At 40.5% G+C, this 16,421-nt stretch overlaps 1 protein-coding gene across 1 annotated transcript in view; it reads right to left on the reverse strand.

Moving 5' to 3' along the window:
- TOP6BL (TOP6B like initiator of meiotic double strand breaks) overlaps positions 1–16,421 on the reverse strand; it is a 103,059-nt gene that overhangs the window by 48,073 nt on the left and 38,565 nt on the right. Inside the window, exons 4-5 of the mRNA XM_071074209.1 lie at positions 8,740–8,849; positions 712–795 (exon numbers count right to left, since the gene is read on the reverse strand). Of these exons, the coding sequence (XP_070930310.1) occupies positions 712–795; positions 8,740–8,849 (194 nt within the window). The remainder of the gene's footprint in view (positions 1–711; positions 796–8,739; positions 8,850–16,421) is intronic.

Here is a 16,421-nt window from a genome sequence, read left to right on the forward strand (position 1 = left end):
GGCACAATCATGGCTCACTGCAGACTCAACCTCCTGGGCTCAAGCAATCCTCTCACCTCACTCTACTGAGGAACTGGAATTACAGGAGCTCACTACCACAGTTGGCTAATTTAAAAAATTTTTTTTGTAGAGACAGAGTCTCACCATGTTGCCTTGGCTGGTCGTAAACTCCTGGACTCAAGCAATCCTCCCGCCTTGGCCTCCCAAAGTGTTGGTATTACAGGTATGAGCCACCATGACCTCAAATTTTAAGTGTTTTAATCATCTTCATTGAAAGAAAAAGAACCGGCCGGGCGCGGTGGCTCAAGCCTGTAATCCCAGCACTTTGGGAGGCCGAGATGGGCGGATCACGAGGTCAGGAGATCGAGACCATCCTGGCTAACATGGTGAAACCCCGTCTCTACTAAAAAATACAAAAAAAAAAAAACTAGCCGGGCGCGGTGGCGGGCGCCTGTAGTCCCAGCTACTCAGGAGGCTGAGGCAGGAGAATGGCGTGAACCCGGGAGGCGGAGCTTGCAGTGAGCTGAGATCCGGCCACTGCACTCCAGCCTGGGCGGCAGAGCGAGACTCCGTCTCAAAAAAAAAAAAAAAAAAAAAAAAAGAAAGAAAGAAAAAGAACCAATCATATCTGTCCATGTCCTACACAATAAAGGTCTCTGGAAAACAATGACTTAAACAAGAGAATCATTATTGTACAAAGCAACAGCTTACCTTAGGGTGCACCATGATGATTTTACGTAAAAAATGCTTTATAACCAGACAATCTGTCATCAAGGTTCTGGGCTTTTCATCAACCTGTAATAATACAACAAAAACACCTACCACACATGCACAATCTCAAGAGCACAAATGAATTAAATTATGGTTTTTTTTCTCTTCTAAAAGTAACTATACCTCAGAAAGCTTTTTGGGCAACCAAAGGGAGACATCTTTGGGAATGAGAATTGTATGCAAAAGAAAATCTAAATAGCTATCACTTCTTGGGTTAGAGTATCTGTTACATGGAACTTCAGGAGACACAAGAACAAAGATCAGAGTAAAATTCATAATGTCAAAACCACCTTTGGGGACAAATTTAAAAGTAATTCAGACTGAAGTTGATAAGAATAACTCCACCATCCTAATGTGCTTTGGAACAATCTGTATTAAGAATCTGAGTTATGCTTTTTTAGAAAGAAATTTTTAAAAAAGAATCTGAGTGGAGTCAAAGGAGCAAACACTAAAAGGAACCTATTTTTGACATCAATCCATTAATCCAAACATTTATTTATATGGAAAAGTTGTAGAGCAAAAAGCTCAAAAGTCAGAAGACCTGTGTTTTAGTACTGGTTCTGTAAAACAAAAAAAATTAAATGCTCATGGAAAAAAAAAATCACTGCTCTGGACCTCATTGTAGATCTGCAAAACAGGGATAAAACCTACCCCTTTGACCTCACAGAACTGTTTTAAGGACCCATATATTTGAAAGTATAGGCTGGGCATGTTGGCTCATGCCTTAATCCCAGCACTTTGGGAGGCTGAGGTGGGCGAATCACCTGAGGTCAGTTCGAGACCAACCTGGCCAACATGGTGAAACCCCATCTCTACTAAAAATACAAAAATTAGCCAGGCACGGTGGCATGCGCCTGCAATTCCAGCTACTCAGGAGGCTAAGGCAGGAGAACTGCTTGAACCTGGGAAGTGGAGGTTGCAGTGAACCAAAATGGTGCCCCTGCACTCCAGCCTGGGTGACAGAGCTAGACTCCGTCTCCAAAAAAAAAAAAAAAAAAAGAAACTGTATATTATACATGGTAATAATAATAGATATCACTCATTGAATACCTACTATCTGACAAGTATTGTACAGTTGTTATATATATACTACCTCACAATAATCCTGAAAGGTAGGTATTACAATCTCTTCTTCGTAGATTTTTTTTTTTTTTTTGAGATGGAGTTTTGCTCTTGTTGCCCAGGCTGGAGTACAGTGGCATGATCTCAGCTCACTGCAACCTCTGCCTCTCGGGTTCAAGCGATTCTCCTGCCTCAGCCTCCTGAGTAGGTGGGACTACAGGTGCGCACCACCATGCCTGGCTGATTTTTTGTATTTTCAGTAGAGATGGGGTTTCACCATGTTGGCCAGCTGGTCTTGAACTCCTGACCTCAGGTGATCTGCCCACCTCGGCCTCCCAAAGTGCTGGGATTACAGACGTGAGCCACCATGCCCGGCCCCTTCTTTGTAGATTTTTTTTAAGAGGCTCAGTAAAGTTAAGCAACATGCCTAAGGTCACTTAGCTGTTCAGTGGTACAGCCAGAACTTGACTGTAAGTCTTTCTTTTTTGTTTTTTGAGTGACCTTAAGTCTTTCTAATACCAATTGCCCATGTTCTTGCCAATATACTACAAACACTTCCCTACAAATATAAGATTTACCACTAGGTGAAGACTCTACTGCAGGAATGGTGCTAAGGTATCTTATTTATATTATCTCATTTAACCTTCACAAAAACTCTATTAGGTACCCAAATTTTATAAATAAAAGATTGTGCAGGATCTGGATTTTTAAAAATGAAGGAAAAAAACGTTTTACAAAACAGTCTCAAAAAGGTTAAACAGCTTGTCCAAGATTAGCCAGGTCAATTTGGCTCTAAATCTTTAGCATTAACCACTTACCTATACTGACTCGCTATTGTAGTGTTCCTAAAACCAAAGTTAGAAACAGTCTCCTAGAAAATGTAGAAGTCCAAAAAAGTGAAAGAAGAAATACAATCAGAAATCAGTAGGCTTTTATTGTTGGCTCAGAGAATACAGAGCCATGTACTAGATATATATTTAAAAACAAAAAAAAAAAGGTTCCAGATGTCAAAATTTGGTAACACAAAAAGAAGAAACACACAAATATAGAAGGATAAGCTATTATAATATTTTTATTTTATTTATTACTTTTTTTTTTTTTTTCTTTTTTTAGAAATAAGGTCTTGCTTTGTCACTCAGGCTGGAATGCAGTGGCATGATCATAGCTCACTGTAACCTCGAACTCCTGGGCTCCAGCGACCCTCCCACCTCAGCCTCCCGTACCACCACACCTGGCTAATTTTTATTTTTTAATTTTCTGCAGAGACAGGGTCTCATTATGTTGCCCAGGCTGGTCTCAAACTCTTGGCCTCAAGCAGTCCTCCCACCTTGGCCTCCCAAAGCTCTAGAATTACAGACATAAGCCACTGCACCTGGCTTTTTAATGTTTTTTATAAGTACACTGAAAAAGAAGTAAAAAACTGTGGCAATAGGTTGGGATTTAAAAATAGAAAAAATTGGGCCAGGTGCAGTGGCTCACACCTATAATCCTCAGGTCAGGAGTTCAAGGCCAGGGCTGGCCAAGATGGTGAAACTCCGTCTCTACTAAAAATACAAAAATTAGCCTGGAGTGGTGGCAGGCGCCTGTGATCCCAGCTACTCGGGAGGCTGAGGCAAAGAACTGCTTGAACCTGGAAGGTGGAGGTTGCAGTGAGCTGAGATCACACCACTGCACTCCACGCTAGGTGACAGCAAGACTCTGTCTGAAAAAAAAAAAAAAAAAAATTGAAAAAGTATTTGAAAAAATTATTACAAAAATGGGCTGGGTACGGTGGCTCATGCCTGTAATCCCAGCACTTTGGGATGCTGAAGTGGGCAGATCACTTGAGGTCAGGAGTTCAAGATCAGCCTGGCCAACATGGTAAAACCCAATCTCTACTAAAAAAATACAAAAAAATTAGCCAAGTATGATGGCACGCGCCTGTAATCCCAGCTACTTGGGAGGCTAAGACACAAGAATCGCTTGAACCTGGGATGGAGGTTGCAGTGAGCTGAGATCATGCCACTGCACTCCAGCCTGGGTGACAGAGTGAGATTCCATCTCAAAAAAAAAAAAAATTATTACCAAAATCGATAGGGGATTATTAGAAAATTCTGTAAACACATCTAGGATTATTCAGGCATGTAAACAGTGGTAATTAAATAATAACTGCAGTCTGTATACATATCATAGTCACATCCTTCATTTTTGAAATTTTAGTATAAAATGTTTAAACCAAAAAGCAATAGTCTTTAAAGCGTTTTCTGTACTTACCACTTCCAAAACAACTTCTTGGAACAGTTTCAAAGCTTTGTAACCTTGGTGATTATAGGGCGTATCATAGAGAGGGCTAATTATATCTAACAGTAAGACAACTGAAGTGAAAGTTCCTTGAGCAACTACTGGAGACAGGCTACAATGAATAATGATGATATTTACTGAATACTTGCTACATGTCAAGCAGTTTCTATGTAAGTAAGAAATAATTCCATTTTATAGAAGAGGATAATGAGACTCAATAAGCTAATTAATTTGTCCAAGGTCACACACAGCTAGTTAAGTGGCAGCACTGGGATTCATAACTAGAGCTGACTAACTCCAAAGTCCACATTCTAACGCAGTGCTGCCTCTCCAAAAATGTTCATTTTCTGTGTATACAGGTAGCTATCTGAATAGGGTAATATATAATCCATCAATATTTTTTATAGAGCCTGACAAGCAATGCTTATGTATGACTATCCAATATATGCATTTACTCTCTCATAAAATATTAATGTGTCTTATTATGTACCTGGGCTTATAAAAATAAATAAGACAATCTCAGAATCAGAAGAGTTCACAGTTCAGTAGATGAGACAGACTAATTTAGATGACAATTTGAAATTTAGATAAATGAGGTGCTAAAGGAATACAGCAGAAGGACTGACACCTAACCCAGACTTAGGATAAAGTGACTAATGTCAGGTCAGAGAGGATAGTTAATACAACACAACTAACCCCTTAAAAGGGGTTAGAGGCCCCTTTTAAGATCCACTTATAGAATTATTAGAGAGAGGAGGCCAGGCGTGGTGGCTCATGCCTGTAATCCTAAAGATGTACACTTTAGGAACTGAGGCAGGCAGATCACGAGGTCAGGAGATCGAGACCATCCTGGCTAACACAGCCCATCTCTACTAAAAATATGAAAAATTAGCTGGGCATGGTGGCAAGCACCTGTAGTCCCAGCTACTCGGGAGGTTGAGGCAGGAGAATGGCGTGAACCCAGGAGGTGGAGCTTGCAGTGAGCTGAGATCACGCCACTGCACTCCAGCCTGGGCGACAGAGCAAGACTCCGTCTCAAAAAAGAAAAAAAAAAAGAATTATTAGAGAGAGGAAGAGAGAGACGACAAAGTCTTTTACAGTTGGGTGTTGGGTGTTAGAGACCCAGTACCCCAGCCTGACATACCTACAGAAGCAGTGAACTTACTTATTTACTGTTATGAAAAAAAATAGATGCTGCCAGCCCTGCACAACAGAAACCACTATTGAATCATATGGTTTTAGCCTTCACCTTTAAATATGTCTAATTATATGACAGAATATAGAAGTATGCTTTTAAATATGAACTTACACAGTCATGAGTCCTTATATTACTTTCTAGAAGAAAGTCTGTCTCTTCCTATCTTACCTTAGATACATACACACAGAAGTACAGATGTATAAATATATAGATATGTTTGTGCATATATGTGTTTGTATGTATATATGTATACTCCATTCACTTGATCACTTAGTATTATTACAAAAATAAATATTAAACTTGATAAAGCTGTCGAGAAGATCTTATAAAATCAGATTGCTTTTGGAGGGACATGTTACCCAGCCTAATGAACCCCAAGATGTAAGACTAGCTGTGGGCATAAACACAAAACCCAATATTTCTCCTAAATGAAGAAATTTCTTCCTCAGTCTTCCTTGCAATTAACTTTCCTCGCAGGCCCAAATGAATGGATCATTTATTATAGCTTTTCCATGGATATCTCTGTTAGTCTTTGCTGTGAACCTTGTTACTTAACCTTTCTCCTCAATTGAGGGGTCCATGATGAAATCTTTTACAATCTCCCATTTATCTCTTCCCATTCTCTTCATTCAAATATTGTTTACATAGCTGCACAGTACCAAAAACAATGAGATATAATGGAAGAAATCCGTGAGGAAATCCTTGTTCCCTTGCGGCTAATGCTATTTGACTATACTATTCTTTTACTTTTCATCTCCATCACCAGCTGACTCCTGGTCACTAAGCTCACAATTTTCCTCTGTACGCTAAATGCTGTCATCATCTTGACTGACATCCATATCCAAGCAGATAACCAGCCTAAGCAATAACTTAGTCTCGCAGTTCCCTGACCTCTTCAACAATAATGACCTTGACCTCCACTCATTCCCAGCCACCTATTTCCATGGCCATGGCTTGTAACTGTTCCATTCTGAAAATCTTAAATTAAAATGCCCCACTCTATTGTGAAAAGATGTATACCAAGGTATTAATAACGGCTGCCTTGAAAGGCCAAATTATGCATATTCTAAATGTCTGTTTTGATCATGCTTTGATTTTTCTGAGGGAAACACTACTTTTGCAATAAAGAAAAAAAAAATAAGAGAAACTTTATCACTCTGATAACAACTTCCTATTCTTTCAAGTGTCAGAATCTCCTACAGCCAGCAAATCCATTTTTCAGTCTCGTCAAGACCTCCAGACTTCAACCTCTTCCCACGGATTAGGTGCCCTTCCTCCATGCTAACATAGCATTCAGGGCTCACTTCTATCATCCATCCTGGGAATCACACCGTATTGTAATTATGTGTTTACTTCTTGATCTTTCTATTTATATTCCAAGTTTCTTGGGATCAAGTAACATATCTTAAGACAATGTACCTACAGATAGTATCTAGCTCACTGATACTGACTTGAACAAACACACGTGTCTGGATGAATAAGTAAATATTGAAATAGCCCTGATCTATATGAGTCAGACTTTGGTTCAAGTTCTAATTCTGCCACTTAACTGTTGTATGACACTGGGAGAGTCAGTCAAGTTCTTTGAATCTCAACTTTCTGATCTGTAAAATGGGGTGATAATCCTCATCCAACCCACTTCATAGACTTGTCAGGATGCTTAAACAATGTATCTAAATGTTATGTATACAAATTACTGCTTGTTCAGGCTGACTGAAACACAGAACCTCATTTCCTAGAATTGCCCTTTTTGGTTCACTGGAATCACCATTTTATTGCTACTTGACATGAATAGTTTCAGAGCTGACTAATCATTAATTGCTCCAGATTGTTTACCCTCCATTCTCCTAAAGAAGATAAGGCACAGCTAGGGATATCTGTTGTCCTGATACCATACCCATTCCTTTCAGAATGAGCATATCATTATTCAAACATGGAGAAAGGTTGCCCAAGGGCTTCTAGGAGAATGTTTATAGCACTCTAATTCGTTATGTCTCCACCAACTCCAAGGAAAGAAAATAGGAGATGAGAGAACTGTTAAAGGGAATGGAGAGTGAATTATCACCCTCATAAATCTGGACTACAAATAAGTCAATAAAGAGATCTCTAAACCAAACTAATAAAAATGTATCCAAGTAGGATCTGCACCGGGAGTCACTTTTTATTTTCTTTATCAGGAGATCCAAATTCAAATAAAGGCTTATTTCAGTGGTTCTCAAATTCATCTGCATGTTAGGAATCACCTGGGATCAGCCGGGCGCGGTGGCTCTAGCCTGTAATCCCAGCACTTTGGGAGGCCGAGATGGGCGGATCACAAGGTCAGGAGATCGAGACCATCCTGGCTAACACGGTGAAACCCCATCTCTACTAAAAAATACAAAAAACTAGCCGGGCGAGGTGGCGGGCGCCTGTAGTCCCAGCTACTCAGGAGGCTGAGGCAGGAGAATGGCGTGAACCCAGGAGGCGGAGCTTGCAGTGAGCTGAGATCCGGCCACTGCACTCCAGCCTGGGCGACAGAGCGAGACTCCGTCTCAAAAAAAAAAAAAAAAAAAGGAATCACCTGGGATCTAAAAAATGTTCCAAAGCCTAGGCCATACCTGTTATGGACGGAATTGTGTCCCTCAAAATCCGTATGCTGAAGTCCTAACCCTCAAAGTGACTGTGTTTGAAGGTAGGGCCCTCAGGAGGTTATTAAGATTAAATGAGGCCATAAGGGTAGGGCCCTGACCCCAGGTCTTAATAGGACTGGTGTCCTTATAAAAAGATACACCAGAGCCAGGTGCCAGTAGTTCCCACCTGTAGTCCCAGCTACCAGTTACTTCGCAGGCTGAGGCAGGAAGATCACTTAAGCTCAAGACTTCAAGTCTGTAGTGTGCGATGACTGTACCTGTGAATAGCCACTGCACTCCAGCCTGTGCGACATAGCAAGACCACATCTCTACCAAAAAAAATTTCAATAAAAATAAGAGACATTAGAGATCTCTTTCTTTTCATGCACACGCAGAAAAAAAGCCATGTAAGGACACAGTAACAAGGCAGTAGTCTACAAGCCAGGAAAAGAGGCCTCACCAGAAGCCAGCCCTGACAGCACCTTGATCTTGGACGTCTAGCCTCCAGAACTGTGAGAAAATAAATCTCTATTGCTTAAGCCATCTATTCTGTGGTATTTTGTTATCGCAGCCCAAGAAGACTAATAAGTACAACACCCAGACCAATTAAATCACAATCACTCAGAGTGGGACACAGACCACAGTATTTTGGGAGTTCCTAGGTGATCTAATGTCCACACAGGCAAGTTTGGGAACCAATGCCTTATTTCATTTCAGCTTGGAACTTTGAGGGACCTAGGCTTTTCTTTCCTGTTATTAGGTTTGCAGAAAAATAAGAATAAAATCATTAGTAATTTATAAGACCACAACAAAACCTGCCTCAAAAGTCATCTGGAAGGGTGTTACCCCTGTCATGTCCTGAGGATAGCTGCCTTCCTCTGAAGTCCAAGTCAGCTTTGCAGAGATTCCGGGCAGTATGGACTGTATTTCTGTGTGAGAAGAAATGGCAACAAAGTCAAACAAGTAGTGTGGGTAAGAACCAGGATTTCTGGATTTGTTTATTAAACTGGTGAGACAAGAAGGCTTTTCTCTAATGAAAAGATTATCTACAAGATTTAAAATATGACTGGAAATGGCTATGCATCAGCAAATTGCTTGAACATTTAGAATTACTTTATGAGATTAGGACATTTAACCTCATCTTTTCAATATTTTACATTTGCTAAATCAATTTTTATTTGCTGTTAATTTCCACAAGGTCATGTTTAATGCCTGAAAGCTTCAGAATTGATAGTTCTGATATTCTTGTATTTTTTAATTAATCAACTCATTATGTAATAAACACAAGTCTAGTACATGAACTAACTTAGAGCTGAAGGCTGAAAAATTCAAGAATGACTCTCAGGCATGAACTTTTTTTTTTTTTTTTTGAGTCAGAGTCTTACACTGTCACCCAGGCTGGAGTGCAATGGTGCTATCTCGGCTCACTGCAACATCTACCTCCTGGGTTCAAGATATGCTTATGCCTCAGCCACCCAAGTAGCTGGGATTAGAGGCATGCACCACCATGCCTCTAGGTGATCCGCCTAAGATCCGGATCTTAGGGACTACTGGCAGGTGCCTGTAATCCCAGCTACTCAGGAGGTGGGGGCAGAAGAATGGCGTGAACCCAGGAGGCGGAGCTTGCAGTGAGCTGAGATTGCGCCACTGCACCCCAGCCTGGGTGACAGATCAAGACTCTGTCTCAAAAAAAAAAAAAAAGGAAATCTTAGAAATTGGCCAGGCACGGTGGCTCTTGCCTGTAATTCCAGCACTTTGAGAGGCCGAGGCTGGTGGATTACCTGAGGTCAGGAGTTCGAGACCAGCCTGGACAACATGGTGAAACTCCGTCTCTACTAAAAATATTTTAAAAATTAGCCAGGCATGGTGGCAGGCACCTGTAATCCCAGCTACTTGGGAGGCTGAGGCAGGAGCATTGCTAGAACCTGGGAGGTGGAGGTTGCAGTGAGCTGAGATTGCGCCATTGCACTCCAGCCTGGGTAACAGAGCAAGACTCTCAAAAAAAAAAAAAAGAAAAAAAGAAAAAAAAAAGAGAAAGGAAATCTTAGAAATTAAAGATTCAGTATTTGAAATTAAAACTGTATGGATGGCTAGATTGGACACAGTAAAAGAGCAAATTTAAAAGAAAAGTTAGTACATGAATGCTCATAGCAAGATTACTCATAATAGCTAAAAGTAGAAACAACCCAAATGTCCATCAAATGATGAATGGCTTAACCAAATGGGGAGTATTCAGCCATAAAAAGAAATGAAGTACTGTGACATGAAACAACATGGATAAACCTTGAAAACATAATACTTAAAGAACCCACACACAAAATGCTACATGTTGTATGATTCCATTTATATGAGATGTCCAAAATAAGCAAATCGACAGAGACAGAAAGTAGATTAGTGTTTGCCAAGGCATAGAGAATGAAAGTAAGCAGAGTGACTGCTAATGAGTACACGGTTTCTTTTTCAGAATGAAAATGTACTGGAATTGGATAGTGATAATAGTTATACAGGCAAGAAGCAGTGGCTGATGCCTATAGTCCCAGCACTTTGGGAGGCCAAGGCGGGAGGATCACTTGAGCCCAGCAGTTTGAGACTACCCTGGCCAATGTGGTGAAACCCCATCTCCATAAAAAATACCAAAAAATTAACTAGGTGTGGTGGTGCACAGCTCTAGTCCCAACTATTCGGAGGGCTGAAGTGGGAGGATTAACTCAGCCCAGGAGGTCAAGGCTGCAGTGAACCATAATCAAGCCACTGCACTCCTACCTGGGTGACAGAGTGAGACCCTGCCAAAAAAAAATATTAGTTATACAACGCCGAAAATATACTAAAAACCACTAAATTGTATACTTTAAAATGGTTGTGTTTATATGAATTTTATATCAATGAAAAGAAGAAAAGGCAAGAGATATTAAAAATAGATCCAGAAGAAGTAATGACTGAGAAATGTAAAACAAAGACAGATATAAAAGTGCTATTTGAACAATCTTACCAAATTTCAAGCATGATAAATTTCTAAAAAACAAGGCAAAAGCAAAAATTTAAAAAGCTACATAGTTAACACATCGCAATGAAATCCAAAATAACAAGGATACGCAGAAAACCCTACAAGCTACCAAAAAAAAAAATTAAATAGCAAAAACACCCCATGAGTTAGCAATGCTAAATGCCAGAAGATAATCCAGTACTATCTTCAAAGATCTGAAGTAACTTTGAATCTGGACTCTTTTACTTTATCTATCTATCTATCTATCTATCTATGTATCAATCAATCAATCAATCAATCATCTATCCGTCTATCCAAGACAGGATCATGTTCTGTGGCCCAGGCTATGTGCAGTGGTGTGATCATAGCTCACTGCAGCCCCCAACTCCTGGGATCAAAGGATCCTCCTGCCTCAGCCTGCCGCCTCACTACAACTACAGGTGTACACAATGCCCAGCTAATTTTTTTTCTTTATATTAAACTGCTTAGGGAAATTTTTGTAATTTTTTGTAGATACAGGGTCTCACTATGTTGCCCAGGCTGGTCTTGAGAGATCTTCCTGCCTCAGCCTCCCAGAGTGCTGGGATTATAGGCATGAGCCACCTCACCCAGCCAAATGTGAACTTTTAAGAGAGCCAAACTACCATTGCAAAATGAGAGACTTAAAATGTTTACCAACTACAAGTCCTCACTCAAATAACCACTAAACAAACCACCATGTCCATTTAAACATGAGTTTGCGTTTTTGCTGAGATCATGTGGGGACAAGGAGAAAGAATGAGAGATTATTATCAGTATCAAGCTACCTCTTCACATAGGTCTTCAACTGTTAAAGATGAAATAGATAGAAAATTTTCAATCAGATGACATTACGAACACATAGCAAAACCACGTACTGGGGTTTCTCCTCCCAGCATTAATGAAATAACCAAATGAGCCCTCAAACCAAAAACTACTATAAAACTGGATAAAATATATGAGACAATTGTTTTCAGGCATTGGACAACAGACAGCACAAGGTTACAATCCCTTGAGAGAAGGGAAAGTCACCAGGTTAGTCCTGTGATTGCCCTGGATGTCTGCCTGGGGAAATTTTCCTATCTACAGAACCGGAACATGGAACCCAAGCAGAGGACAGTGGTCCCACTAAGCTGAGGAGGCAGAGAATAGATTTTGGAGTTGTGAAAGTACCTGGAATCTGCAGGGCAGGGCACTGGAGAAGAGGGAGCTGCACAGAGTCGGGTACTAAAGTATGTGTACGAGCTCCCCATGAGTCCTTGGCCAAGGTCTGGACTATCCATGCAGAGAGTGAGACTACATATGATTCCCCAAAGAGCAGGTGCTATGGAGTTGAGAATGTCACAAGATACTAGCAAGATTTACCAGTGCTGAAAAATGTTGGCCTTCAGGCGTAGCTAGAAATGGGGAGACCTTGTTAAAACTGCTAGTGTCTAGCTGACATGCCCCACAGATAATGCTCTAGTAATGAAAACCATACTGTAGATGAAAGTCTGCTCTAGACCCACCCAAAAAAAGTCTAAGGCCATGCCTTGACAAAATCCACAGAGGAGACAGAGTTTGGAGGCTAAATGGTATCAAATTAGAAGAGTTTGAAAAATACATTGGCTTTCTACAAACCTACCCTTTAAAATGCATAAAAACAAGCCTGCACAAGGTCAAGGTGCATAGCCTACTAGAACAAAAATTAATACTCTCCAGAGATAGATAACATAATATAGACTATGATCATATTGTCCAGTATAAAAAATTTACTAAATATGCAAAGAAATAGGAAATGATAACCCACAGTCAAGGGGGAAAAAAAAGCAACTAATAGAAACAGAACCTGAGGGCCAGGTTCATGCCTATAATCCTAGCACTTGGGGGGCCAAGGCAGGAGGATCGCTTGAGGCCAGGAATTTGAGACTAGCTAGGCAACATGGCAAGACTCTTGTCTCTACAAAAAAAATTAAAAATTAGCTGGGTGCGGTGGTACATGCCTGTGGTCCTAGCTACTCAAGAGGCTGAGGTGGAAGGATCACTTGAGCCCAAGAGTTGTAGGCTGCAGGAGCTATGACTGTGCCACTGCACTTTTCAGCCTGCTGACAGAGTGAGACCCTGTCTCTGAAAAAAGAAAAGAAACAGAACCTGATATGGTACAGATATTACATTTAGGAAAGTCTTTAAAGAATCTATTATAAATATGTTCAAAGGCTTAAAAGGCAGCCTTAATGAGTGAACTGAGAGGAAACGTCAGCAGATAAATTAACGCTATACAAAAAGAACCAAAAAGAAATTCTATAACTGAAAAGTTAAATCATTGAAATGAAGAATTCACTGGATAGGTTTAATAGCAGATTAGAGGTGACAGAAGAGTCAGCAAAATCACTGAAGACAAATAACAAAAACTATCCAATCTGGAGAATAAAGAAAAAAAGACTGAAGAAAAATGAATAAAGTCTTAGAAACCTGTAGGGAAATATCAGCCAGTCTAAAATATGTGTAATGGGAGTCCTAGAAGGAGGATAGGAGAATAAAATGAGAAAAGGACAAGAAAAACATCGAGAAACCATGGACAAAATTCCCTAAAATTTCTTTTTTTTTTTTTTGTCTCGCTCTGTCGCCCAGGCTGGAGTGCAGTGGCCGGATCTCGGCTCACTGCAAGCTCCGCCTCCCGGGTTCCCGCCATTCTCCTGCCTCAGCCTCCCGAGTAGCCGGGACTACAGGCGCCCGCCACCGCGCCCGGCTAGTTTTTTTTTGTATTTTTTAGTAGAGACGGGGTTTCACCGTGTTAGCCAGGATGGTCTCGATCTCCTGACCTCGTGATCCGCCCGTCTCGGCCTCCCAAAGTGCTAGGATTACAGGTTTGAGCCACCGCGCCCGGCCTAAAATTCCCTAAAATTTCATGAAAAAAGAAAATATATATATATATATTTTTTTTTTTGAGACGGAGTCTCGCTCTGTCGCCCAGGCTGGAGTGCAGTGGCCGGATCTCAGCTCACTGCAAGCTCCGCCTCCCGGGTTTACGCCATTCTCCTGCCTCAGCCTCCCGAGTAGCTGGGACTACAGGCGCCCGCCACCTCGCCCGGCTAGTTTTTTTAAATTTTTTTAGTAGAGACGGGGTTTCACCGTATTAGCCAGGATAGTCTCGATATCCTGACCTCGTGATCCGCCCGTCTCGGCCTCCCAAAGTGCTGGGATTACAGGCTTGAGCCACTGCGCCCGCCGAAAAATATTAAGATGTGAAAAGCTCAGCAAACCCCAAGGAGGATAAATGCGAAGAAAATCACATCTAGGTATAGAATAGTCAAAACGATAAAAACCAAAGATAAAGATATTGAAAGAAGCCAGAGGAAAAGCACACATTATATACAGTGGAGGGATAATATGAATCACAGCTGACTTCTTACCATAAATAATAAAGGCCAGGTCCAGGCGCGGTGGCTCACGCCTATAATCCCAGCACTTCAGGAGGCCAAAGTAGGTGGATCGCTTGAGGCCATGAGTACAAGACCAGCCTGGTCAACATGGCAAAACCCTGTCTCTACTAAAAATACAAAAATTAGCCAAGTGTGGTGGTGCATGTCTGTAATCCCAGTGCTACTCGGGAGGCTGAGGCACAAGAATGGCTTGAACCCGGGAGGCAGAGGTTGCAGTGAGCCGAGATTGCACCACTGTACTCCAGCCTGGGTGAGAGAGTGAGACCCTGTCTCCAAAAATATATAAATAAATAAATAAATAAAGCACAGAAGACAATTGACAATATCTTTCAAAATGTTAAAAAGGAGAAAACTATCAAGCCAGATATTCCAGTGCAATATCCTTTAAAATGAGGTTAAGGTAAAGGCATTTTAAGAGAGAAGATGAAATAATCTGTTGCTAGAAGATTTGCTAAAGGATTTTCTTCAGGCTGAAGATAGAAACCCAGCTATACAGGAAGAAATGAAGAGCACCAGAAATCATAATTAAGTGAATATAAAAGACTATTTTTTTCCTTGAATTTTTCTTGACAGCTAACTTTTCAGCGCAGAAATAATTTCATAAGGTAGGGAATTATAAGTATTTGAATATTTAAAAATACTCAAAATTGAGCAAAAAAAAAAGTATTTACCTATTCTCTTGCCACTACCACAGTGTCTTAACTACTGTAGCTTATTAGTCTTGAAGTCAGGTGGTGCCAGTCCTCTGACTTTATTCTTCAATATTGAGTTGGCTATTCTGGGTCTTTTTCTTTCCATATAAACTTTATATTTTATTTTTTGAGACAGTCTCACTTTGTTGCCCAGGCTAGAGTGCAGTGCTGTGATCGCGGCTCACTGTAGCCTTGACCTCTTGGGCTCAAAAGATCCCCCTGAGTAGCTGGGATAGATGACCTATCTTTCCATAGCCAACAGAGCATCTTGAAACAATGGCATTGTAACAATGAAATTGAAATTCAGGGATTTGTACATCATGGTATCAAGCTAATGACTGAATTCATCCTAAATTTCATCCTATAAGTTTGTCCCTAAAGACGTGGAGAAGGCTGGGTGCAGTGGCTCAAGCCTGTAATCCCAGCAATTTGGGAGACTGAGGCAGGAGAATCACTTAAGCCCAGGAGTTTGAGACTGTCTCTTAAAAAAAAAAAAAAAAGAAAGAAAAAGAAAAAGAAAAGAAGAAAAGAAAAGAAAGAAAGAAAAGACACAAAGTTCAGAAAACAGAAAATAGAGGTGGTAAACACTTATTAAAAGGTTCAGATAAATATAATTAAAACTTTTAACCATCTCATTAACTTGTAAATTAGCTTAAATATTTTAAGTAATTGAAATTCCCAATGCTAGCAAAGTACGGTGAAGTTGGTAACTTTACTACAAATGTTAGCATTACATGACACAACTTTTTTTGGGGGGATGGAGTCTTGCTTTGATGCCCAGGTTGGAGTGCAGTGGTGCGATCTCGGCTCACTGCAACCTCCACCTCCCAGATTCAAGTGATTCCCTTGCCTCAGCCTCCTGAGTAGCTGAGACTACATGCTATTTTTTTGTATTTTTAGTAGAGACAGGGTTTCACCATGTTAGTAGGCTGGTCTTGAACTCCTGACCTCAAGTGATCCGCTCATGTCAGCCTCCCAAAGTGCTGGGATTACAGGTATGAGCCACCACGCCTGGCTGCCATGACTTTTTACAAAGCAATTTCAGGGCCATAAAAATGTACACAAACTTTGATCAAGTTAATTCTATCTCAGAAAATTAATCCTAAAATTTTCAAGATAGTAGAAGGCTATATGCATTAAGATATTCATTCTAGTGATATTAATTAGCACTTATTGAGAATCGTGTGTTCAGAATAACCACTGCGCTATATGCATTATACATATTACTTCACTTAATCCTCAAAACAATTTTATGAGGTAGGTGCTTTCAAAAGATCAAAAACTTGCTCAAGACCACACAGTATAATCTCCTAGCCACTATAACTATCCTGCTATTCATAATAATGGGTGGAAAAAAGAACAAATCTAAATGTCTATTAATAGAAA

This window comes from Macaca nemestrina, chromosome 12 (genome assembly GCF_043159975.1).
Source record: "Macaca nemestrina isolate mMacNem1 chromosome 12, mMacNem.hap1, whole genome shotgun sequence".
NCBI classification, from domain to species: Eukaryota; Metazoa; Chordata; class Mammalia; order Primates; family Cercopithecidae; genus Macaca; species Macaca nemestrina.